Source organism: Onychostoma macrolepis, chromosome 08 (assembly GCF_012432095.1).
Source record: "Onychostoma macrolepis isolate SWU-2019 chromosome 08, ASM1243209v1, whole genome shotgun sequence".
In the NCBI taxonomy this organism is placed as follows: Eukaryota; Metazoa; Chordata; class Actinopteri; order Cypriniformes; family Cyprinidae; genus Onychostoma; species Onychostoma macrolepis.
In genome coordinates this window covers 14,843,064-14,869,722 of record NC_081162.1, presented here as the reverse complement: position 1 = coordinate 14,869,722, position 26,659 = coordinate 14,843,064, and the positions used below count along the sequence as shown (strand labels likewise).

Sequence of the window (26,659 nt, the reverse complement as noted above, 5' to 3'; positions counted from 1 at the left end):
AAAGTTAATAATTTACGTTTTACGGCTGCATATACAACGCATTTATAGAATTCATGACTCTACACGTCTCATATGGAGGTTTCGAAGACAGCTCCATCGTGGGGCGTTTTTTGTCATACTTATTCCTTCACTTGTATTTTTGAGAGAGTGTTTCTGTATATTTCTCAACGCCCAGCTCTGCTTGAGGTCAGAATTTGGCCCTGAACCCCCCTACTACAGCCCCGGCGATAACTCGTCTTCACCCACTTCCTAAATCTCGCACGCTCTCTTTAAAGGGGCGGGGCTATTGTTTCATGCTGCTCTACGGTTGGTCGATTCCGACGTCCATCAGGTCTTGACGTTCTGGCTCGCTCTCGAACTCTGACCGCGCCCCCGAGGCTCAGCGGCTCGCGCGGCTGAGAAGGAGAGAGTGCGCGCCTAGTGAAGAGGCACCAACGGTCTGTTGTTGTCACAGGAAAAAAACGAGAATATTTCAGCTCATACATGGCTAATTTTTTTTTACTCGACGTCCAGACACATATCCATTCCGGACCGCGGCTCTGACAACGACAGGCGACGCGAATATCTGCAGCTCTCAGAGGTTGGAGTTTACCGAGGGTTTTCGTAGCAGTTTCGTGTTTGGAGGCGCGCGAGTGCCGGTGTCGTCGTCTCCGTGGGTGCCGTTTTGTGCTTTCCGGTGACAGCTGACACTTGTCCCTGTTTCCGAAGACCAGAAGGCCTATTCTGTCTCCCTCCTGTCCGGTTCAACCGGTGTCCCTGTCAGCGCCGGGCCGCCTGCACACTCACCCCGGCGCGGCCTCGCTCCTTCTCGAGCCCCGGCGACGACACAGCCACCTCCCCGGTAGAGCCCGTTACCCACACTCCTCTAAAACACCTGCTGTGTTTACAACGACCAACAAAACAGGGAATCCTAGGAGAAAAACTGAGAAGAGAGACGGGACCCGTGCGCTGGTGATATAGACAGACGGAGCTGTCATACAATATATCAGCAGTTCTCTGAATTTACATAACGTTATATTAAGTTTATTCTTTCACGGGACTGGCTTATTCTCTCGTGCATATCCGTTATTAAGGTATTAGACAACAAAACGTCGTATATAGAAACTAAACACGCTTTGCGCAAAGGCAAGGCCTCGTCTGCTAACTCGGATAGCTACATCGCTAACTCTCAGCCTGGGTTTAATCAGCTTCTAATCTTATTAACTGCACTTTTTGACTCCTATTCATAGCTTTCTTTGTACCATACGACACAATAGAAGGGCGATTTTAATTTGAAGTCACTGGTTCAACGCACAGTACAGTATCCTTGCCAAGAGATCTGTTGAGCAGGAGGAGGAAACGGCGCTGTCAGCTTTTATAATCTACTACTCGGCCTGATTAATTCCCACCTTGGGAAACAAAAACCGAAGAATCTTATGTGTTGGGCTGGTTTCAGCTGACCTTTGCTACCAAAATTAACTAAGTCCCTCGCGAGATTTCTTGCGCTGCAACCCCGCTGCATGCACTGATACGGGAAAGACTTGATTTATATTTTTGTACCATAGTTCAAGAGCCATTTAGAACAGGGTCAGATATCTGCACAAACCCCCTACTACTGTTTAGACATGAGTATTGAGATTCCAGTCGGTCTGACGGAACTGCTTCAAGGCTACACCGTGGAGGTGCTGCGCCAGAGGCCGCCGGACCTGGTGGAGTTTGCCGTGCAGTATTTCACCCGCCTGCGGGACACCAGGAGCCAGGACGGGTCCGGGGCCGCCTCCGCCGCCAAACCCGGGGGCAAGGGAGTGATGTTTGATGGCGAGCCGATGCAGACCGAGTCGAACGGCGACGAGGATGACGAGGACGATGACTCAGATTTTGAGCGTGAGTGCCTCTTTATTAAATGCGCTTTATAACACCGCCTGTAAAAGAGATAATATTGCTGTTTGCGTTTGTTTTAGTGGATAGTGTTTGCACGGCTAACAAGGGTGTCAGGTTTCTCTTGTGATGGGTAACGTGTGGAATAGCCTCATCTAGGCTGTTTCCATGGCACTCGCTCGAGCTCTCATCCATGAGCTTGATTGACGGAGTGACAAGTGGCATCCCCAGTTACCCGCGATGCATGCAGAATTAAGAAGGGCTAGACTGCACGCTTAATGGATTTGCATTAATATTGATGCACTTTCGTTTTTGAATAGAGATGGATTGGGATGTGTGTGTGATCGGGCTGGCGATGTTAGCCCATTCGTGCTGTATGAATTGCTTGTATGAATGGATGCAGGCTGGCCATTGAGAATGCTAACAGGGATTTTTCATAATGGAGAGAGGTGCGCTCGCGCACATCAAAGCAGCGCCTCTTTCCTTTCATGTAGTGCAGCAGAGCCAGCAGCTGCGCTTTCCTACTGGAAACCAAGCTGATTTCACTGGCAGACATTTCTTAAGTCAGCAGTTGTGAATTTATCCATTGAGAGAATTCTGGGCTTTGGAGAACAGTTAGGAAGCGGTGCGGAAATGGATACAGGGATTATAACACCTTCCCAAATCGCTTAATCATATTTCATCAAGCCGCATAGCCTGCATATGACTGAATGGATTATGGCTTGTTTACAATGATTGTTTTTAATATTTAATTCTGTAATTGTTTTCACAACCTTTTGCTAAATAGAATGGGGAAGTCCATGCCTATCTGTGTGCTAAATCTGATTTTAGATCATGTAGATTATGTGCACTTTCAGTGGTTTAGATTCCAGCAGGTACATCAGTCTCTTCTCACACTCTAATATGCATTCTTCACTACTATTTAGTGTGTAAAAAACAGTATTAGAATGTCTGAATAAGCAACAGTAAGTACATTTACATGCACAGTTATATTCAGGCAGCTTTGTCCAAGTATTATGATACAATTTAGAATCAAATGTTCAGAGTATTCGGGTGGACTAAAGCGTTTACATGCAATTTTAAGAAGACAAATGCATCTATTAGGCAAACAGTGCTGAGTGAAACACTGCATCCACTGAGATTCTGAGGTGTACAGCCAGTTTCATATTCTTAGGAGCTGTTGGATTCGTAAAGTTGAGAAATTAAAAAAGGTGGGCATCTGAGCTGAGTGTCTCTTTTTCTAGTGCAAGTGTAGTTACCAAGAAAGTTGTTGTTATTTGACAACACCCAAGAAGATTATTTTCACAGTTGTTGTTAGTACATCATTGGCCATTGAACATCTGGATGAAGGGACAGTGCCAAGAATGCAGATGTGCTATATTTGAGAATGTTTTCATATTTCAAATTTGTATTCATACAGCCCATTTGAATCAGACCCAACTTTATGCACATTCTGCAGGACCCCCCTTCCATTTAACATAATTTATTGGACTCTCCCGGTTTTAATGCAATTAAAAAAAATTAAAACTTCTTTATGAAGTACACTCGCTCAGGGATTTGTTTAGTACGGTTTTACCAGAAAATATTTTAGATTTTTTTTTAATCATATCATATAATTTCATCTGTGTATTTTTGTGTTTGTTTGGTTTTATTTTGTGTTTGTAACTCTTGTATTATTCCAACTCCGCTTTTGCCATGATGAGAGCCTTAGATGCTGACATAACAATAAAAAGAAATAACTACTAGGCCTACTACTCCTGTAAATCAGTTATTTTGCTCGTCAGCATATCCAATCAGTATAATAAGCTTGGAATGAACAGCATGCAGAAGAGAATGGAGGAAAAGAGTTCCTGCGTGAGCGATGTTGTTCCACAGCTGAGCTTCAGTTATCCAAAGCATGCTGGGGCACGGTTGAAGCATTAAGGACCGTCCCACCTTGATCCTTCTTTCTTTGCGTCATGCTGTCAAGAAAACATCTGCACATCATCACCATTGACCTGGCAATGTATCATGCAGGAAGTTTGGATAAATTTGAGTTGATCTTCCAGGCTTGCATATGCAAGTATTGTTGCTTTCTTTGAGAATTTAGATGCATGATTGGGTGAAGAGTAGGATCGAAGAATTGCTGTAAGTAGTTTCAGATGTTTTGCTAACTTCCGCCAGACTTGGAACTGAATTAGAACGTCACCACCCTTCAACCACATGGCCTCTCTACAAAACCCCAAACCTGAATACATGAAATTATTGACAAGCAGCAAACATTTCTGATTGGCCTATAGTTGTTACAGACAGTTTATGTCTGATATCTCTAAAAAATAATAATACATTTTAAATTAAAATTTAAATGTATACAATTCAGTTACTATTAGAAAATATCTATTGAAAATTAAAGTGAAATGAATTGGAGTATAAATAATGTGTAAAGTGCAAGTGCATAGCTTGTGTGTTTTATGTCCTCTGTGTGGAGGAGAGGGTACTCTTTGTTTTAAGCAGGATAAATAGAGTGGAACAGAGCAGTCTGCTGTTTTATGGACTCAGAGTCTCTACTCACACAACACAGCCACCTGCAGATACTCTAAAAGTGAGTCAAAGAACCCGTTTGTGCTCCTCACCACTGCTGGGTTGCCTGTTGCCATTGTGATTTGTTAAGATACAAGTTGTAATATTGTTATTGCATCATCTGAAACTCATTAGTGATTGTGAATCTTTTTCACATTACAGGAATATACAGAACTAAATCTTGAAAAAGGGAACTGTAATTTTTTCAAGCAGTTAGCATGTCGTCACAACCATAGCTCAGAAGGTTTTTTGACCTTTACTGAGTCAAACTGTGTTTTTGCGGTTTGTCAAGAATGAATTAACAATAAAGCAGCTAAATCAACCCTCTACGGACACCTTGGCAATTGAATCGCCATTGGCTAGTAAATTTTTTAGTTTACTCACCAGACAAGTTGTGCCATTTTACAAACACACACACACATATATACATACATGCATACGCGCATATATATATATATATATATATGTATGTGTATATTTACAGTATCTCACAGAAGTGAGTACACCCCTCACATTTTTGTAAATATTTTATTATATCTTTTCATGTGACAACACTGAAGAAATGACACTTTGCTACAATGTAAAGTAGTGAGTGTACAGCTTGTATAACAGTGTAAATTTGCTGTCCCCTCAAAATAACTCCACACACAGCCATTAATGTCTAAACCGCTGGCCACAAAAGTGAGTACACCTCTAAGTGAAAATGTCCAAATTGGGCCCAATTAGGTGTGAATGGGGAGCAGGTGTGTTAAATTTGGTGTTATCGCTCTCACTTTCTCATACTGGTCACCGGAAGTTCAACATGGCACCTCATGGCAAAGAACTCTCTGAGGATCTGTAAAAAATAATTGTTGCTCTACATAATGATGGCGTAGGTTATAAGAAGATTGCCAAGACCCTGAAACTGAGCTGCAGCACGGTGGCCAAGACCATACAGTGGTTTAACAGGACAGGTTCCACTCAGAACAGGCCTCACCATGGTCGACCAAAGAAGTTGAGTGCACGTGCTCAGCGTCATATCCAGAGGTTGTGTTTGGGAAATAGACGTATGAGTGCTGCCAGCATTGCTGCAGAGGTTGAAGGGGTGGGGGGTCAGCCTGTCAGTGCTCAGACCATACGCCGCACACTGCATCAAATTGGTCTGCATGGCTGTCGTTCCAGAAGGAAGCCTCTTCTAAAGATGATGCACAAAAAAGCCTGCAAACAGTTTGCTGAAGACAAGCAGACTAAGGACATGGATTACTGGAACCATGTCCTGTGGTCTGATGAAACAAAGATAAATTTATTTGGGTCAGATGGTGTCAAGCGTGTGTGGCGGCAACCAGGCGAGGAGTACAAAGACAAGTGTGTCTTGCCTACAGTCAAGCATGGTGGTGGGAGTGTCATGGTCTGGGGCTGCATGAGTGCTGCCGGCACTGGGGAGCTACAGTTCATTGAGGGAACTATGAATGCCAACATGTATTGTGACATACTGAAGCAGAGCATGATCTCCTCCCTTCGGAAACTGGGCCGCAGGGCAGTATTCCAACATGATAACGACCCCAAGCACACCTCCAAGACGACCACTGCCTTGCTAAAGAAGCTGAGTGTAAAGGTGATGGACTAAACCCTATTGAGCATTTGTGGGGCATCCTCAAATGGAAGGTGGAGGAGTGCAAGGTCTCTAACATCCACCAGCTCCGTGATGTCGTCATGGAGGAGTGAAAGAGGACTCCAGTAGCAACCTGTGAAGCTCTGGTGAACTCCATGCCCAAGAGGGTTAAGGCAGTGCTGGAAAATAATGGTGGCCACACAAAATATTGACACTTTTGGCCCAATTTAGACATTTTCACTTAGGGGTGTACTCACTTTTGTGGCCAGTGGTTTAGACATTAATGACTGTGTGTGGAGTTATTTTGAGGGGACAGCAAATTTACACTGTTATACAAGCTATCTAAACAGTGTCATTTCTTCCGTGTTGTCACATAAAAAGATATATAGATATATGCACAGCCTTTTAAATATCTGAAAGTACACTCTTAACATCAGTCAGTCAAACATTATAATATGATAATCAAGTATTGTAATAGAACTTTAGTAATTAGAATTAAAATTTGTTAACCACGTATGAATGCATATTAGTCATTTTAACTGACCTTAGGGCTAGTGGTGGTGGTGCTTTTTTGGTCATTCAGTGTTCCTGTAAATAAATCTGAAAAAAACTAACAATAATACTGATAAGGTAATAATAGTAATAATAATAATAATAATTATTATTATTATTATACGACTTCTACTAAGAACAATATAAAACGCCCCAAGGATTAATGAGCTTCTGGGTTCATGAATATTAAGCAGGTTGTGTGCATTCGCTCGAACTGATTTGCTGAAATCAAAACAGAGACGATAATAGGTGAGCGCCAGGCAATGAGATTGTCATTGGCACATTAGTTCCGCCCACTACCAGAGAATCCGGCAGTTCTTAAAAGCTTTAGAATTCCAAAGGAACTCTGTTATTTTGACAGGAAAATACAACAAAGAATATTGTTTACATGTAGTGCTTCAATTCTGCATGCTATGTAAGACTCTCTCGCTCTGTCTTTCTTTGCATGTGCGATGGCGGGCCGCCTTTATGCTAGAGTTTACGGCACGCCAAATACACAAACACAGGTGCGCTGCACATCCATTGAGATGAAAAATATCACAGATCGCTTGATGGAGAGTGAAACTCTGAAGCGCTCAGTCAGTGTGTTCAGCGAGTGAAAATATATCTGCTAAACTTATACTGAGCCTCCCACTGGCAAGCAAAATCTGAGAATTTATTAGCCAATGGCTAATATTACACATCATTTAGTCGCACAGAGTGAAGATTTAGTCGCATATGCGAGTGATTTACTCGCAATGTAGAGGGTTGTAAATAATTTGTGTTAAAATGGCTACCATTAAAGTGACATTAAGAATTATTGCACTAAATTTCTAGGGCTGGACCAGAATATTAGATTATTCAAAAACTCATCAGTGGGTTGGCATTCGATTTTCAATTTTGAGATTCTAATATTCTTTTTTTTCTTTCTTTTTTTTTTTTTCTTTCTCGAACACCTGGCATCCCCTGCAAAACGGGTCTCATTCACGCTTGAATATGAATCGCCCATGAGTGAAAGTCATGAACGTCATGATTCAGTTCATCTTTAAGTGAAGGGCAAAAATGCAGAAGACCTTAAAGACTTTAAATTGAGTTATTTTTTATATATTTAAAGTATGCTACCGTGTTCTTTATTACAGTTTGTTGAACTTCATTCATTTACTTTTCGTTCATTTAATTTTCGTTCTTTTATTTAAATAGCCTACCCTTTACGGTGTTAGTAATTACTGTGCTACTAATTTCTGATTTGGGAGTGATTTGTTTGTTAGAAAAATGTTAGGCTACCTTATTAAAAGTATTGCTCTTAACAGACCTGTGTTTTGTATCACTAGTGCAATGTCTGTTCTCACCCGCCGTGCGTGAAGTCGACTGGATGGACGGTTCTCAACATAATAAAAATGCAAACAGACAGACACACAGAGATTCCTGCCTTTTATTAGAGAGAAGAATATGTTCAGCCCCCTCCCTCCGAAGCTTCGAATATTTGGTGTTGATTACTACCGAAGCTTCGAAGCTCAAAAAATGGTATTTGGACCAGCCCTATATATTTCGGTGCATGACACATACACACATATACAAATTTATATACCTAAAGAAATATATAGTGCAACTAAAATTATATTATCCAGTGAATCAAAACCAGACCAACCAGTTAAGTCATGAGTATGCAAGTACTTAACTGGTTGGTCTTGTTTTGATTCACTGTACTTTTTGCTGTTCACTGTTTTCACTATAAAAATGTGAAAAATAATATTAAGAGCATTTATACTCTTGTACGTTTTTCACACTCAGTCTTAATCTTTATTTAGATTACAGAAAGAAAAAATGGAATAATACCTGTTTTTGTCTTTATTACACGACCTGTCACATATTAGGAATTAGTGCTTAAGTACCTTTTTTTTTTTTTTGTCTCTGTGTGTATTGTTTGTGTGTTTCGTATACCTGGGTGTGCCTATGTGTTATTCTTTATGTTTGAGGTTTCGATAACAATCTGGACTTTAGCACTTCCTCTTTATACATCTATCAGCAAGAGGGTGACCGACTACCCTGGCCCTGTTTGTTCTTCCCACCCTGGTCATTGATTTCAGAGGCAGCGTTCTATAGTGTGGTTGTAAGAGCTTATGAAGTGCTATTATCTCAGTAGCCGGTCATAGACTTTAGGCTATTACATTATTTCTGCATTTTGAGTGCGTCACTGGTAGAAAATAAGTTAAGATGGAATTATATTGCTTTAAGAGTTCAGACTTACACTTATGGCATAATCCACCCGTCCTTAGAGCAGTGCACCAGAGCTGTTCCTTCTCAAGGCATCATGGGTAAGGCCAAAGGTTAAGCAGAATGTGGAAACCCTGCACATTATTGTCATTGTTGCTTACACTATTTTAGTCTCTAATTAAATCTAATCTTTAATGTCCTCTCTTTTTCCCACTCAGCAGAGAGGGAAGCATTGTTCTGATCCCCTGTTTTTGCATGACTTTAATAGACAACACCACACACAAACACACAAGTTGGTGGCTCAAGGAGAGAAGGTCATTGGGACAGGAGTTTAACCAACCGGAGGACTCCCAATTGCGAAGTGTACACTTTGATTGGACGTGCTTTGACCTTCAGCTACCACCACATAATGCCGTATCAGCCAATCGGAGTTGAGTTGAGTTGAAAGAACAGACAGTGACCTTGTCCAGTCAGGGTGCAGATTAAGCAGATGGATGGCCTTGTCTAATCAGAGCCAGTGCTGACCTTGCCTCTAATGTTCATATCATGCACACACAAACACACTTTTGCAGATTAATTTGCAGCACTGAATGCTCACATATGCATTTGTAAAGTTTATAGAAAGTGAAAGAAATTGGTATATTTGAGTAAATAACTATCTCTGTTGATCCCTGTATTGTAGATGTCATTCATGCTCTCTCACTCTAAGTAACACTCTGGCTGCCAGTAAGGGGTTAAGTCCACAGGCACAGAGCTACACAGATCCACAATATCCCCACTGCCTTATAAGGGCTAAAGGGAGAGAGAGGGAGAAATGGAGCACTGCAGAAAGATAGACAAAGTTTTTAGAGAGTACAGGGAAAAGAGGGATATGGAGACATCAAGATTGATTGCTTACAGCAGGAAGGGGGGAGAGAGAGAAAATACAGTCAGCTCTGTAGCATATTGGGATTTTGTTATCCAAACCTCCTCAAACCCCTGACGAGCAAGAAATATTCATGAAAACACACTGCCTCAAACAAGGTGTTTTGTTGAGTTATAAACTGGGGTGCTTGAATTGGTATGGTAATGTTACATAGTGTAGTATGTTTTGTGATTTTGCAAATGTGTATGAGTTAGAACAATTAATTTGAGATTGTAGTATTGATTGTTAAGTGTGCCCAAATTTTGTGGGCTCTGAAATGTACCAACTTTTTAACCCACGTAGTTTTCAAATATTTTGTGCTGAATTTTTTGTAAGTATTGTGTGAAATATTTGCAATACAATGAAGTAAATATTAATGTTATTGTTAATAATTTATTTTTATATTCATGAAATTAATACTTCTATTAGTCAAGGAAGCATGAAAATCGATAATTGAACACTGACACTGAATACATTAATGATGTTACATATGATTAATCAAAAAATCATTAAAAAAAATGTAGCATGGTTTCCACAAAAATATTAAGCAAACTGTTTTCAACATTGATGATAATACAGAATGCCAAATCAGCATTTTAGAATGATTTCACAGAGATCACGTGACACTGAGGACTGGACTTTACTGTAAATTGCTTAAAATTCAGCTTTTTACCATAAATCACATTTTAAAATATATTCAAATAAAAAAAGTTGTAAAACTGTATTTTTGATCAAATAAATGCAGCCTTGGTGAGTATTAGAGACTACTTTTCAAAAATCATTAAAAAAAACCTAATCTTTTCAGCAGATTGTACATCTTGTTTTATATTATTAAATTGCTTTTTGTTTTGGCCATGTTGTTTTGGTACCTGTATGCATATTAGTATATGTGTGTGGCTATTAACGTTTTAGTATGGTTGTTTGTGCATGTTGTGTGAGAGAAAGCACATGAGTGTTTGTAGTATAGATGCTGACTCTCACATGATGAGTGATTTTAGCCTTCAACCATCACAGAGATCACACACACACATATTATATTTAGTTTTAAAATTACTAGTCTCTCTCTCTTCCTCTGGCTAATATTTGCCAGCAGTGAGAGAGAATGATAAGGCTTTGGGTGCATGGGGATATCTAGAAAGACATGGAGAGAGATAAGACAGACAGAACAACACTTAAGTTTTGCAATTCTTTGCAACATTCTTTGCAGTGGTGTTTGTAGTTACTGTTGCTCATACTTAAAAGTGATTTGAACAAACTCTTAAAGTTAAACTATTAAACCCTGGCATGCTTGTACTTTGGGCGTAAATGTTGACAAAGACTGAACATGGGCAAAAAGTCCCATTGACTTACATTGAAGGAGCAACTTAAACCTTATATACGGACAAGAAAATCATAGTCAGCCTAAATTATTAACCATTAAAGCATGAATATTGATGTTATGTGTTAGCTGGGTTACTCTTTATGGCAAATTACATGCTAAAATGGTTTTGCATTTTTTTTTTTAAATGATTGAAAACATTAATTTTAATGTTTTTAAAGTCTCTTATGCTCACCAAACATTTGGTCAAAAATACAGTAAAAAAGTGAATCATGAAATATTACAATTAAAAAAAATTTTTTTTAATACATTTTACAATGTAATTTATGTAATAAGTAATGAAGCTGTACTTCGTTGTGAGTTAGTTGTGATCGTAGAGGCCTTTAAAGTCTGGTAGTGGCGAAGGCGAGTTATTCTCTGTGAGTATTTGCAAAGTGTATGATGCCTAGCATTTTTAAATCTGTTCAGATTTTAAAAGTGTTGTAGTGTATTCTAGCCTTAATATGTTGATCTGGTGCTCAAGGAACATTCTTATTAATGTTGAAATCAGTTGTGCACATTGGAAATCATTTAAGGATTCTTTGAATAGAAAGTTCAAAAGAATATAATTTACAGAACAGAACATTTAACAATTGCTAAGCCATTGTTGTCAAAAACAAAAGTAGATGCAAGTATCGTTCCCTTTTGAAGCCATATGTACTCTATATTTGTGAGCTTGAAAATGTGGCAAGTTTAAAAAATGTAACTGCAAACAAAATATGAGAAAGATTTTCAGTAAATAACGTCTTCAATTACATGTCTGTTCCCCACACATGGCTATCATATGATTTCAGGAGACTTAGACAAGTTATGTGGCCTTCTATGATATTCTGATTCAGCTTTTTTTGTCCCTTTTGTGTGTGTATGTGAAAAAAAACAACAACATAATACGGGCTCAAACTGACACAAGGGCGAGTAAATGATGACAGAACTTTGGTTTCCATGTGAACTACCCCTTTAATGATTCAAAATGAATTGACTGTGTATTCTTAGAAATATTGCTCTCACCCATTTTTCTTTTCCTTTTCTTCCTCTCTCTCTCTGGTTGCCAAGAGAGAGTGAGTGGGTGTGTATTTGGGGGGATAGTTGTTAGAGCGATGAGGAGGTCTTCCTTGTATTTTGTTGTCATGGAAACTTTGGCCACTTGATATCCCCTACACGTGAGGTTGAAGCACCCCATCTCCTGATACTTCACGCGCTCATGCACGCACTCATTTCTTTGAGTGCTCTCACAACACAACCATGTACTAAGCCGCCTTGTCTGGGCAACATGCACACACACAGTGTTAAGTAATTTGCAAAGAGGTGCAAATCTGAAAGCTTATGTGTGAAATACACACAATTCGATGGTATTTAACATGAGCGTGCATGCCATGCATTACATAATGTGTATTGTGTTGCAGGTTAATTATTGTAAGAATGCGTTCAAACATTTGAAAACCTGTGTTTATTGGTTTACGAGCAGAACTTCTTAAGATACGAAAAAGAGAGTATGTATGTGAGAGAAAGATTATTGCTAGTTTTACACCAAGAGTTAATGGACTGATGGATTGTAACAGTGCCATGAGAAAGGAGGAGGAGGAGTGTGTGCAGACCTGCAGGGCTCCTGAGAGTCGTGCTAGTGCACTCAGCTGTGATCGTACACACATAATTGCAATCTCCTGAAACTGGTACAGCCTGTAGGACAGGCCTTTGACTGACCTTACCGAATATTTAACACGCCCACACAGTTACTGAAGGGCACATGTGAGATTTGGAGACTGAATTTGATCGTTAACGTTGTCTGTGAGTCTGCGGCTCTCAGAATTTGAACAGTCATTAACTCTCTTTCTGTCTTTCTCTCTCTCCGCAGCTCCTCCCCCCAGCCGATTTAACCGGAGAGTGTCGGGTGAGTTCTGTTTGACGTCATTGCACTAATCATGTGGTTTAAAGTGTGTGTGTGTGTGTCAGATAAGTGCTCTGCCTTTCCGTCATTTCCCCTCGTGTTTGTTTTATAGTAATTACGTTGCTGGTATGCCCAGTCATTCTGCCCCTTTCAACTGTGTTCCAGTAAAAAAAAATCCCCTCTTTCAACATGCACATTCCTTTAATGTGGGATTTCTAGAGTCCCACGTCATCAAATGAAGGAATCTACATATGCTACCTGTAAAGACATGTTTGACGCAGTGAGAAGAATACTTTTTTTTTTTTCTTCTTCTTCTTCCTTTTTTTTTTTTTTCCATAAGTGAACATCCTGCCTGTAGTTTTTAGTTAAAATATCAATTTATTTGTTTTGAACAAATTAAAGTTGTTTCTCCTTTTCTGCAAAGTACATACACTACCATTAAAAGTTTGGGGTCGTTAAGAATTTTTTGAAAGATGTCTCTTATGCTCACCAAGGCTGCATTTGTTTGATCAGATTATAAAATGTAAATTATTTCTGTGATGCAAAAGTTGAATTTTCAGCAGCCATTACTCCAGTCTTCAGTGTCCCATGATCCTTCAGAAATCATTCTAATATGCTGATTTGGTGCTTGAGAAACATTTACTATTATTATTATCAATGTGAAAAACAGTTGCGCTGCTTAATATTTTTGTAAAAACTGTTATACATTGTATTTCAGTATTCTTGATGAATAGTAAGTTCAAAAGAACAGCATTTATTTAAAAAAGTAAGCTTTTGTAACACTAAGTGCCTTTACTGTCACTTTTAATCAATGTAATGCCTCCTTGCTGTATAACAGTATTACTGACCCCATACCATTGTACGTATGTGTATCAAATAAAATAAAATTAATCAATTTTTTTTCTCCTTCACTGTGAAGTATGAAGGCTTGCCATTATTTTCTTTTTAAGTTGTTTTATTTATTACAAAAAGCCAGTTTTTAAAAAAATCAGATACAAAATGCAACAAAATATTTTATTACACCATGCTTTCTATGTTCCTTGAACAATATAAATGGGTACAGTCATATTTTGGAGTCTCTGCCTTTAAAACATTTGAAACCCACATCAAGAGTTTCTCACTTGCATGTGGCTTTGTTTATGACTTTTGTCAAGTAAATAGTCATTTATTTTTATAGTGTGTGCGGAGGCCTTTAACCCTGATGATGATGAGGAAGACTCTGAGCCGAGAGTTGTCCATCCAAAAACAGATGAGCAGCGTTGTAGATTACAAGAGGCCTGCAAGGACATTCTGCTGTTCAAGGCTCTTGATCAGGTACGCACACTCACACACACAGATATGAGGGCTATAAAACTGTAAACAGACGCCATCCAGGTTGTATCACTCCTGGACTCTGTGCAGGCCAGTCAGTCAGGTTTGGTTAGCATGTGTGACTGATCACACGTGCCTTACTTAAACTGCCACTGTCAATTCATCATGTTACATCATGTTACATCATTATGTAGAGGAACATATTGTTTATTTAACGTATTGTTACTTGAACTGATTTGCATTGTATACTTTCTGCTGATGTCATGTAGCCTAAGTTGTGCTCTGGTCAGTGGATATAAATGTTCTATGAAGTATTTGAAGGTTAACCAGAGTGTGTAATCGGGTTTCCAAAATGGGAATATTTGCATTACTTTGAATTTGTAACACTTGCAGATAAGAAAGTTATTGTATGTTATGTAATATTATGATAATGTTATGAAATTAATGATGCTATGATAACAATATTTATATATAATAATTATAAGTTATATCCTGGTTGGCTTGTCACCCAGCAAAAAAACAGATCAATTAGTGATGTTGACTAGGCTTACGTTTTATATTTATATAATGTTTTTAGCTGTGATTCTTTCAATGGAGAGAATTAAAGATGCAACTTACCAGAGAGAAGATTCAAACATGTTAATTTTTAAATTCTTCCCCTTAAAAACTTCTGTAATTAATTAAATAAATTCATAATCTTCAGCTATAAATATCAATATAAATATTTTTTTTCTGTCTGTCAAAGGACTTTCTCACATTCATTCTGCACTTTATTAAATGTTAGTCTATGTTCACATGCATATGAACATCAATGCTGTTATTTTCCTCTTCATTCAGCATCTTGCACCATGAGCATTGAGTTTTTAAGATGGCGTGTCAAGATTAAAAGAGTGTTGAAACCACTCTGTTCCATTCTGCTGCACTCTATCTAGCAGTCATGTGAACCCTAAGAAACATGCCTGCTTTTAAAAATATGTCCAGTAGTTTTGTGTATCCCTACAGTGGATGTACTGTATGATCCAGAAATGCATTTCCTTCATCAGACTCTTTGTCTCTTTCTGGTATAGGAGCAGTTTTCACAGGTGCTGGACGCCATGTTTGAGGTTCTTCTGCAGCCACAAGATCACGTCATTGATCAGGGAGATGATGGAGATAACTTTTATGTAATCGAGAGGTATGTATTTTTATAAACTATTCTGCCAGTGTGTGTCTGTGATACTCTTGTACAGAAGAGCTGGTTTATGATAGTTTAACAATTTTGCATACATCTTTTGATTATTTTGAAAACTGATTCATCTCTCAGTTGTTTGAAAATCCCGCATTTTATGTAAGAAAGTATATACGTTTTTCCCAATGCCCTCTTTCTAACAATAAATTAATTTACTGCTACTGGATATTTTGTTACGGTTTCTTTATAAAAATATTTTTACTTGCACTACATACTGTAAGCACTTGTAATTGTTTGTTTAAATGTTTAAATTAAAAGCTACAGTAACTATTACTGTTTAGTGGCTTGCTGTTAGGAGAGTTTGTTTTTCAAATTGGCAACATTTACGTTATTTTGAATTTATAACACCTGCCGATTTGAATTTAACAATAGTATTATGCTAATCTTACATTATATCAGTAATATAATATCCTCTGTCCAGATGAAAAGCACCTCTTAACCACATGGAGCTGCACTTCACCTGGCACCCTGGCCGAGCAAAACTATATATGGTTTCAACCTTCTTTGAAGTGGGCCTTTTTCACTACTGTAAAGTGGTGAATGTTTATTGTGCACAGACACAGTTATTTGATATTGCCATTCAATTTGCATTAGTGATTTTATTGATTATAGCAGCCGTAATCATGATGTGACTCAATTTGGATTCAATAAAGGAACTGAGAGGTTTCAGGAAGCAATTTATGTGAATTCCTATTCATTGTTTTTCACAAACCATAACATTCCTCATATTGATGATCAAAACCTATAGGTCAGGATATCCGAATGAAGTGTGGTAACTACATAATCACTACCACAACTGTAACTGAATATATGTTTGTGTATTTGCAGGGGTGTGTATGATATTGTGGTACAGAAGGATGGTGTGGGCTGCTGTGTGGGCCAGTATGATAATAGGGGCAGTTTTGGAGAACTGGCCCTCATGTACAACACTCCACGTGCTGCAACCATCATTGCTAAAGAGGAGGGAGCCCTCTGGGGACTGGTGAGTGTTGAGAGAGCAAGTGAGCTGACAACAAACCCTGTTGACGTAGTGTTCTGTAACAGCTCCACCTTGTGGACATGTGGTTGAAACACTGAATGACTGCAGCTTCACTTTTACAAAGCAGCAATTTTATTGTACATGCAACAAATATGAAGACTGAAAGTGTGTCACAAGAATAATTTCAGTATGTGTGCTTCAGGATCGGGCAACGTTCCGAAGACTCGTAGTGAAGAATAATGCGAAGAAGAGAAGGATGTATGAATGCTTTATCGAGTCTGTCCCACTACTCAAATCACTGGAGGTGAGAAAATGATTGTACATTTATTCTATTGCCAGACATGATTTTACTGGTTCTGTAAAGAGTGTCAGGTAACACTGCAGAAAAACCTTAGGATGATGAGACCTGAAGAGATGCATGTTAGACCACTAACGAAATGATCAAATGCTTACCCATCTTTCTATCTCATAGATTTCTGAGAGGATGAAGATTGTTGATGTGCTGGGTGTAAAATTATTTCATGATGGAGAGCGGATCATTATGCAGGTGAACTTTACTGTTGCCCTAAAAAGTAGTTCTTGAAAGTATATGAATGTCATTGGACATCAATATAGTGTTATTTATTTTAAAGACTACACATTTCAAACAAAAGGTAGGTTTCAAAGGTAAAATAATAGGAATGCTAAAGTATTATGACAAAGTATTGTGACACTATCTGGTTGTCAAATGTTAACGGAACATTTTCCAGGTTATTGTGATAACCTCAATCTTTTGTTATTCTGCTAGAACACCTGTGTCAAAATTAACAATTAATAACTAATTTGAATTTCATACAGTACTCTCACGTAAAGCTATATATGGACATAGCAAATATCTGAATCATTCAAGAGAAAATGTGAATGAATATATATATATATATATATATATATATATATATATATATATATATACATATACATATACATATACATACATATATATACACACACATACATACATACACACACACACACACACACACACACACATTCTTTTGTTTTTATTCAGCCATTATCAGCCTTTATACTGGCAATAAAAGGTTTACCAAGCCTCATCGCTTCAATCCCAGTATACAGTGGGTACGGAAAGTATTCAGACCCCCTTAAATTTTTCACTCTTTGTTATATTGTAGCCATTTGCTAAAAATCATTTAAGTTCATTTTTTTTCCCTCATTAATGTACACACAGCACCCCATATTGACAGAAAAACACAATTTGTTGACATTTTTGCAGATTTATTAAAAAAGAAAAACTGAAATATCACATGGTCCTAAGTATTCAGACCCTTTGCTCAGTATTTAGTAGAAGCACCCTTTTGATCTAATACAGCCATGAGTCTTTTTGGGAAAGATGCAACAAGTTTTTCACACCTGGATTTGGGGATCCTCTGCCATTCCTCCTTGCAGATCCTCTCCAGTTCTGTCAGGTTGGATGGTAAACGTTGGTGGACAGCCATTTTTAGGTCTCTCCAGAGATGCTCAATTGGGTTTAAGTCAGGGCTCTGGCTGGGCCATTCAAGAACAGTCACGGAGTTGTTGTGAAGCCACTCCTTCGTTATTTTAGCTGTGTGCTTAGGGTCATTGTCTTGTTGGAAGGTAAACCTTCGGCCCAGTCTGAGGTCCTGAGCACTCTGGAGAAGGTTTTCGTCCAGGATATTCCTGTACTTGGCCGCATTCATCTTTCCCTCGATTGCAACCAGTCGTCCTGTCCCTGCAGCTGAAAAACACCCCCACAGCATGATGCTGCCACCACCATGCTTCACTGTTGGGACTGTATTGGACAGGTGATGAGCAGTGCCAGGTTTTCTCCACACATACCGCTTAGAATTAAGGCCAAAAAGTTCTATCTTGGTCTCATCAGACCAGAGAATCTTATTCAGGTGTTTTTTAGCAAACTCCATGCGGGCTTTCATGTGTCTTGCACTGAGGAGAGGCTTCCATCGGGGCCACTCTGCCATAAAGCCCCGACTGGTGGAGGGCTGCAGTGATGGTTGACTTTCTACAACTTTCTCCCATCAACCGACTGCATCTCTGGAGCTCAGCCACAGTGATCTTTGGGTTCTTCTTTACCTTTCTCACCAAGGCTCTTCTCCCCCGATAGCTCAGTTTGGCTGGACGGCCAGCTCTAGGAAGGGTTCTGGACGTCCCAAACATCTTCCATTTAAGGATTATGGAGGCCACTGTGCTCTTAGGAACCTTAAGTGCAGCAAAAACAATTTTGTAACCTTGGACAGATCTGTGCCTTGCCACAATTCTGTCTCTGAGCTCTTCAGGCAGTTCCTTTGACCTCATGATTCTCATTTGCTCTGACATGCATTGTGAGCTGTAAGGTGTGTGGCTTTCCTAATCGAGTCCAATCAGTATAATCAAACACAGCTGGACTCAAATGAAGGTGTAGAACCATCTCAAGGATGATCAGAAGAAATGGACAGCACCTGAGTTAAATATATAAGTGTCACAGCAACGGGTCTGAATACTTAGGACCATGTTATATTTCAGTTTTCTTTTTTAATAAATCTGCAAAAATGTCAACAATTCTGTGTTTTTCTGTAAATATGGGGTGCTGTGTGTACATTGAGGAAAAAAAATGAACTTAAATGATTTTAGCAAATGGCTGCAATATAACAAAGAGTGAAAAATTTAAGGGGGTCTGAATACTTCCCGTACCCACTGTACATTTACCTAACTATTATCAAAAGTATTTCTAAATAAATACTACAAAACATTTCTTCTGTCCTTACGTGAAGTATTATGACAAAATGCATTATGAAGAAGAATTGGACCTGTTCTGCAGGTGCATTAGAGCTAATATTAGCATAATGCTTCATAAGACAATTTATGAGATTAATAGTACACTTTTACTCAAAACTCATTTCAAACCACCATCGAGTGTTTGTAATAACTTCCTTTTGCGATCACATGTGGAATTTGGTCGTTTACTGTTGTTAAAATATGCTATTTATAGCCTTTTATATCGCTGCACAAATTAGCATTTCAGATGCACACATTCAACTCAAGAAAATCACTTACAGACCATATCTATCGTAATTGTGTGTTTATTATCTTATATAAATCTATAGTGGCTGTTGTCATTGTTTATTTCTGCTGTGTAAAAGCCTTGACATGTATGCTTTGGCTGAAACTCACGTTGTTTGTGATGTTACAACCGCCTCTCCGTTCTTAAGTTGCCAGGGATACATTCCAAGTATAATACACATTAGTAAAAGGATCTATTTTAATTTTTATTTGTCTATATACACTTTGAGTGGCCGCGGTACATTAAAAAAGTAGCCCAACCCACGGCTCTGTAATTTTTTCCCGCGACTGTATTTTCAAAATAGCCCACTTGTGCCGTTACCCTGGTAACACTGGTTCGCTGTACCCTCATCACACAATGATAGATAACCTTCTGCGCTGCGATGACGGGAAGTTGGGGTCAAACCTTATCAAACGATTAACCTGCGTTAAAATATTAACGAGTTAAAAAAAATTTGATTAATCGCATGCGTTAACGTTGACACCCTTAGTGTATACATATGTGTGTGTATACATACATGTATGTGTATATTAGAGGTCGACCGATTCATCGGTTTTGCCGATTAATCGGCACCGATAGTTGATTGCCACAACTATCGGTTATCGGCAAAAATCCATGCCGATAGTTTTCCGGTTTGCAACCGTTGCCGGAATGGCTGAGAAGGGTCCGCTGGCATTATACAGTATGAGAGCGGCCTCTAGAGGCGGAAATCACTGACAGCACGTGTTGTTTATTTTGACACGTGACACTGCGGCCTGCACAGAGCGGGAAACTCCAGACGCACATTTAAATACAGCCGACAGAAAAGCCTGCCGCGGAACAGAACGCCATTCACATAGTTTTCTATTAAATTACATTATATTTGTCCCAAATCGTTGTGAATGTATATAATGACTTCACCCTAGGCTATAAATTATGTATTGTGCATTTTTCAGCAAAACGTTTGTCTTTCTGTGGCTCTAATAAAGTCGGTATGCTTCATGTAGAGAGCTGTAATAGATCGCGTGCTCTCTTTCCACTTGCTCTGTTTTTTTAAACACCGAACTTCAAACTCATTTATGCCACATTGTTCATTCTTGAAGCAAACTTATGTCCGTTTGGTGATTTAAATAAATTGTTTTAGACCGCCACTTGATCTGAACGCAAAGCATCTGGTGTGTGTGTGTGTGATACCTCTGAGTTCTCCTAGACGCAGTGATGCGCAACTTTTATTATTATTTTTTTTTGATTAGTTAATTATCAAGTGTTAAAAAATAGAAGCAAATAAAGTGTGTGAGTACACATACAACATCCATATGTATGTAATTTTAATGCTATGGCCTTGTGTAGATATTTAAACATGGCCATCTTTAAGCATGACTGTTGAAATTAAATGGTAACATTTAACAATAAAAGTCCATTCGTAGCATTAATGAAAACTGTAGAAGTATTGTTCCTTGTTAGAGTGTTTTCATTTCAACATTCACTATTAGCTACTAATAGGCTATATTTTTACATTTTAAAGTTTCTTCTTTTAACATTAGCAAATTATGAAATAACTTTAATGATCAATATAGTAAATAATATTAACATTTTTATTCATTTACAAAGTATGGTTCAGTACTGTTGCTGTTTTTTTTTTTTTTTTTTTTTAAATAGTAAAGCACTAGCTCTCTTTCAGTATCCATTTTGAAAACTATCGGTTGATTAATCGGTATCAGCCAGTGTGGTCCAACCTAGTTATCGGTATCGGTAAAATCCACTATCGGTCGACCTCTAGTGTATGTATAAATAAATTTGTGTATATGAAGAGTTTATATGCAAAATCCGATAAACGCCACTTAAAAAAAAATATATATTGAATAATTCTCCACATATAGCTCGATCTGAACCCTAAATACGTTTTGTCAAAAAACCCGGTATTTTCCACTTTCAAGGCATCGCAAGTTCACGTTTTACTGAAAAGACATGCTAGCTGAGAGGAGTTTCGTCTAGTGATGGGAAGTTCGGATCATTTTACTGACTCGGACCTTTGAGTCTCGTTCAGCAAAATGAACGAATCTTTTTTTCGAGTCATTTCGTTCATTTTAGCAAAATATAATTAAAATGTTATGTGCTACTTCCCTAACACATCTACTACTTATGCAAACGTTGATCACACTACAAACAATACAAAACTAATGCTATAAGAAACAGAAAAGATTAATTCATTGTTTACCTGGGTCTTTAGTCTATGATTAGCTCACCTCACCTCTTATCTGACAAGTCTTTGGGTTTGAGTCGTTCGTTCATCACGTGACAGCCTCATAAGCTAAAGCTATGCAGTAAGAACCGGAAAGAGAATTGATTAGTTTGTCTCGAGTCTTTCGAGTCGTTCATTCTTTCGTCACGTGATGTGCAGCATTGGACAGATCAATTAGTTAATTTACAAGCTTCCTTACAAACGGGTGCATAGTTGTTGTTGTTGTTGTTATTGTTATTGTTATTATTATTATTATTATTATTATTATTATTATTTACTCTTACAGTTACGTGATGCGTTTCTGGTCACAAATTGTAGCTTTTTAATTACAGTTTATAAATGTGAATTCATGATGGTTCTTTTCCATAACACTGAATGTGGTAACAAAGGTAATAAACTAAAGAGTTGGTTATTATTATTATTATTATTATTAAGTCTTTTTTCCTCAGACTAAATAGGTTTAGCTTATGAGGCTGTCACGTGACGAACGAACGACTCAAACCTGAAGACTCGAAACAGGTGAACTAATTCAGTGCAGAACCTATAGGATGTTGCACATGCGCGACTGAACGAATCACTCTCCGAGACGACTCGTTCTTCCCGAGTCACATTAAAGATTCGTTCAAAAAGAACGACCCATCACTAGTTTCGTCAAAGCTGACTAAAAGTGATCGAAGATGGATCATTTTGACGAACTTGATGAACCAGTGATATCTTCTTCAGGGCGTAAAGGAAAATAAAAGCTGAAACTTTTTCACAGAGCCTTGCAAAAGCAGAGCGTTACAATGGTGAGGGAAAAGCTCCGTGTATTGTGCATAATCGCAACCATACAGTTTATGATCACAACAACAACGTTTGTCAGGCATCTACATTGTCATCTGAGGAGATTACAAAGATACAAAGTTTTAATATGTTAAAAAAAAAAAAAACTGTGAACTTTAATTTTGTAAATTACCTGTATTTAAGTTATTATAACTTAATCAAAACAACCCAACTGCAGTTTGATTGATATTACTTGAAATTAACAATAAAAAAAACGTGATTTTTGAAAATAAAAATAGTTCTAGGTTTTGCAAATGAACTTTTCACTATATATATATATATATATACATATATATATATATACATACATACATACATACATACATACATACATACATACATATAATATACAAAATAAAACAAAATAAAAATGATTTCATACATCTACTAAAAATCACCAGAAATTTTATTTTCAAGAGTGGCATATACTGTGCATTGTATTATCTAGTGCCACTGTGCATTTACCTCTATGCATATGTAACCCTGGACCACAAAACTAGTCTTAAGTGTCAATTTTTCGAAATTGAGATTTATACATCGTCTGAAAGCTGAATAACTAAGCTTTCTATTGATGTATTGTTTGTTAGGATCGGACAGTATTTGGCCGAGATACTACTATTTGAAAATCTGGAATCTAACGGTGCAAAAAAAAACAAAATATTGAGAAAATCGCCTTTTAAAGTTGTCCAAATGAGTTCTTAGCAATGCATATTACTAATCAAAAACGATGTTTTGATATATTTACAGTAGTAAATTTACAAAATATCTTCATGGAATATGATCTTTACTTAATATACTAATGATTTTTGGCATAAAAGAAAAATCTATAATTTTGACCCATACAGTGTATTTTTGGCTATTGCTACAATTATACCCCAGCGACTTAAGACTGGTTTTGTGGTCCAGGGTCACATATAAGACGCATTTAGTTTGAGTCAGTGGATGGTGCCATTGAGAATCTTGCTATCCTCTGTCACCGTCCCACCTGTGGGACGCTTGGCGCTCTTTTTTTCGTTGTCTTTTTTCCCTGTGAAATATTTGAGTAATCATCATAAATTATATATCATTTGAAAGCTTAACCTCAAAATTCATCCTGTGAAAACCATTTTGAAATCGGACATTGCGTTACCATGGAAATTGTACTTTAAAATCTTTTGGCGGTCTCCTCCCCCTTAGTGGGTAGTGTCAAGTGTCATATTACACAATGTATTACAGTCTTTTAGAATCAAAACTTTTTATAATCTTGACAAAATATATATTGTCGGAAAGGTCTGACTCTCAGGATTCCATATTTGGTGGTCTTTTTGTGATCGGAGTAATATTGACAGAGACATTTAGACATTTGTGACATAAAAATGCATCAAAAAAAATTAAATGGAGTTGAATGGCACCCGGTGGCTGTTTGTGGTATGACGCCCTAAATAAAATCTCACAGGAACCTCAATTTTTCTCATATCAACTTCAAATTTGGAACATAACTTATTGAGACATAAGGCTTTAATTTTATGCCAATTTTAGGGTAAAACCTGTTATGTAAAATATTTATTTTATATAAAAAAAATAATAATATTTTGTATTTTCTTTACAGTAAATTTAAATTTCTATAACTTTTTGTTACTTACATATTTTAAAATAATTCCACTTTTGCAGTAATCTGCTGATTGTCTTCTTAAAAAAGAGTCCAACCTTATGTCTGTATTCCAAAGCATCCATGAATTATAAGAGTTTAAGTTTGGATAGTGCACTTTCATGTATATGTTCAAAAATGGGGGGTGACAGTTAAGGGGTTAACTCTCACACACATGAGCAGCTACAGCGTGTCTGGAAGAACCAACAGACACACAGCAGGTGCAATTATAGCACTATAATAATAGAGCAGAACTGAAGATCAGGACTCTGACTGATGCTATTGTATCATTAATCATTACTATCATGGGCTGCTCTATTACCAGGGCGATAAGGCTGATTGCTTCTACATTGTGGAGTCTGGAGAGGTGAAGATTATGATGAAGAGCAAAGTGAGTTCCTTTCTCTTGCATTGTGTTAAATTAAACCTTTTAAACTCCTTTAATGTGCTGAAAAAAGTTCAGATGTTCCTTTTCAGATTTAAATTTTTTATTAAATTAAATGCTTTCAGTCCCAGATTAAAATGTAGATACAGCCATAAATGGACTGTTTCTCTTCAAAAACCTGTGAATCACAAATAGAGTTTTGTTTATGTTTAGGATGGGACTATATGTTTGGCATCCAATTATTTTTGCACAAAGTTCAATTTTTAATTTTGCCCCAAATTTAAATGTTCTCTCAGACAAAAGCAGACAGACAGGATAACGCTGAGGTGGAGATCGCTCGCTGCAGTAGAGGGCAGTATTTTGGAGAACTTGCTCTCGTTACTAATAAACCACGTGCTGCCTCAGCCTATGCTATAGGTGACATCAAATGCTTGGGTAAGTTTCTCTGAGTCCGTCCGAGTTACATTTTTGCATTGAAATGTGCACCGTGTGCTCGAACAATGTCACATGACTGATATTTGTGTTTTAGTGATCGACATACAAGCCTTCGAGCGTTTGCTGGGGCCCTGCAAAGAGATCATGAAGAGGAATATTGCCCACTATGAGGAGCAGCTGGTGGCTTTGTTTGGATCCAGTGTGGACCTGAGGGACTGAGACTGACTGGCCGTGCCTTACATACATATATACACACACACACACACACACACACACACACACTATACAACACGACACATGGATTATACACTCCCAAAACATTTTGTAGGCACACATTCCTTTTTATGTGCACTCATTCTTCAGCCAACACACTCACTCTTTCAAATCACACACACACACACACACACACACACACATGCCTGATGTCATTGCGTCAGATGCTCAGTACGAAATAGAAACATTACCAGCTCAACTGCTGTGTCCCTGAACCGACCACAGCCTGGAGAGGACATACGCGCACACACAAACACACATTCACTTACACCAAAAATTCCCAGCCAAGGACCCATCCTTTCTCATGGTCACTTGCAGTCACAACAAAGAAAAGAGAAAAAGAGACAAGATAAAAGAATCTATGTTTAAACAAGAAAAAAAGTTGATATCTTTCAATAAAAAAATGCAAAAAATCTCAAAAATTTAACATTTTAGAGCATTTTATGATAATGCAAAGCTTTGATAAACTTGTTTAAATATGACCCGTTTTCTTTCCCTGCTGTTGGTGCATAAAAGTTTTTGGTGGTATCCACGGTGACTGATTTTTCTCACTTAAACTCCACATGTTGTATTGATTAATGTATTACTATTATTATCATTATTATTATTATTACATATTATTTTTGTTGAAGGTTGACTCGCTGTTACACCACACCTTAATTGAAGGATGCGAGGCCGAATCTAGTGCAAATTTTTCCCTTTAGTCTTTCTGAATGAGTCGTCCTGAAAAATAAATAAAGCAGACATTTTGGTAACCTGCTGGGACTCTTATGTTGCGAAAGTTTGTTTGTGTGTGTGTGTGTGTGTGTGTGTGTTGGAAGGTGCGGTCTGTAATTACAGGAACAGTGCCATTTAAATGTCAGGAATCAGTTTTGTGTTTGTAATTTTTGAATGGAAACACCAGTGTTTTGAATGGAGTGTTATTTTTTTTTCTTTAGGGCTTTAGTTGGCTATTGTTAGTTGGTTATCATCATTGAGGGTTGGCTAGTTTCAGCATTTACAGATTGTACTTTTAATAAACTTTGGATAAATCAGGGTGTCTGCTTTTATTTGGGGATTTTGTTTTTCTTTAGGGAGAGGGTGTGGGGTGTAGCGTTCTGAAACATCTTTCATGGTCATTAATTATTTGATGCAAGATGTCTACTAAAAATTCAGTCTACAAATTGCATTTTAATGACTGACAAAACTGGTCATGGGCCAGGCATTTTGGATATTTTTGGATGCACTATCCTTTATTGCATTTGGGGGGAAATTATTGTTTTCAAGTAAAAAGTCAAGCTTTTCCATTTTGACTTTATAATTTGTGAATCACTATTATTCCCTCCTAGACTGTGTATATAGCTAAAGTTCACATCACCTGTCACCAGATGAGACGTGAACTAGACATGAAAATGATTAGTCATG

At 37.8% G+C, this 26,659-nt stretch overlaps 1 protein-coding gene across 1 annotated transcript; it reads left to right on the top strand.

Moving 5' to 3' along the window:
* The first annotated feature begins 357 nt into the window (after positions 1-357).
* On the top strand, positions 358-26,289 carry prkar2aa (protein kinase, cAMP-dependent, regulatory, type II, alpha A). The gene is made up of 10 exons (XM_058784202.1): positions 358-1,863; positions 12,866-12,901; positions 14,076-14,212; positions 15,277-15,383; positions 16,266-16,419; positions 16,619-16,720; positions 16,889-16,963; positions 24,488-24,553; positions 24,844-24,982; positions 25,077-26,289. The coding sequence occupies exons 1-10, from the start codon at positions 1,605-1,607 to the stop codon at positions 25,199-25,201; spliced, it is 1,200 nt and encodes a 399-aa protein (XP_058640185.1). The 5' UTR covers positions 358-1,604; the 3' UTR covers positions 25,202-26,289.
* Positions 26,290-26,659: the final 370 nt, after the last annotated feature.

What these genes read in the sequence shown, in the direction of transcription:
- prkar2aa (XM_058784202.1), top strand. Translation starts at nt 1,605, where the DNA reads ATGAGTATTGAGATTCCAGTCGGTCTGACGGAACTGCTTCAAGGCTAC. An exon ending in ATTTAACCGGAGAGTGTCGG is followed by an intron (nt 12,902 to 14,075) that starts GTGAGTTCTGTT and finishes TTATTTTTATAG; the next exon opens with TGTGTGCGGAGGCCTTTAAC. An exon ending in TGTTCAAGGCTCTTGATCAG is followed by an intron (nt 14,213 to 15,276) that starts GTACGCACACTC and finishes TTTCTGGTATAG; the next exon opens with GAGCAGTTTTCACAGGTGCT.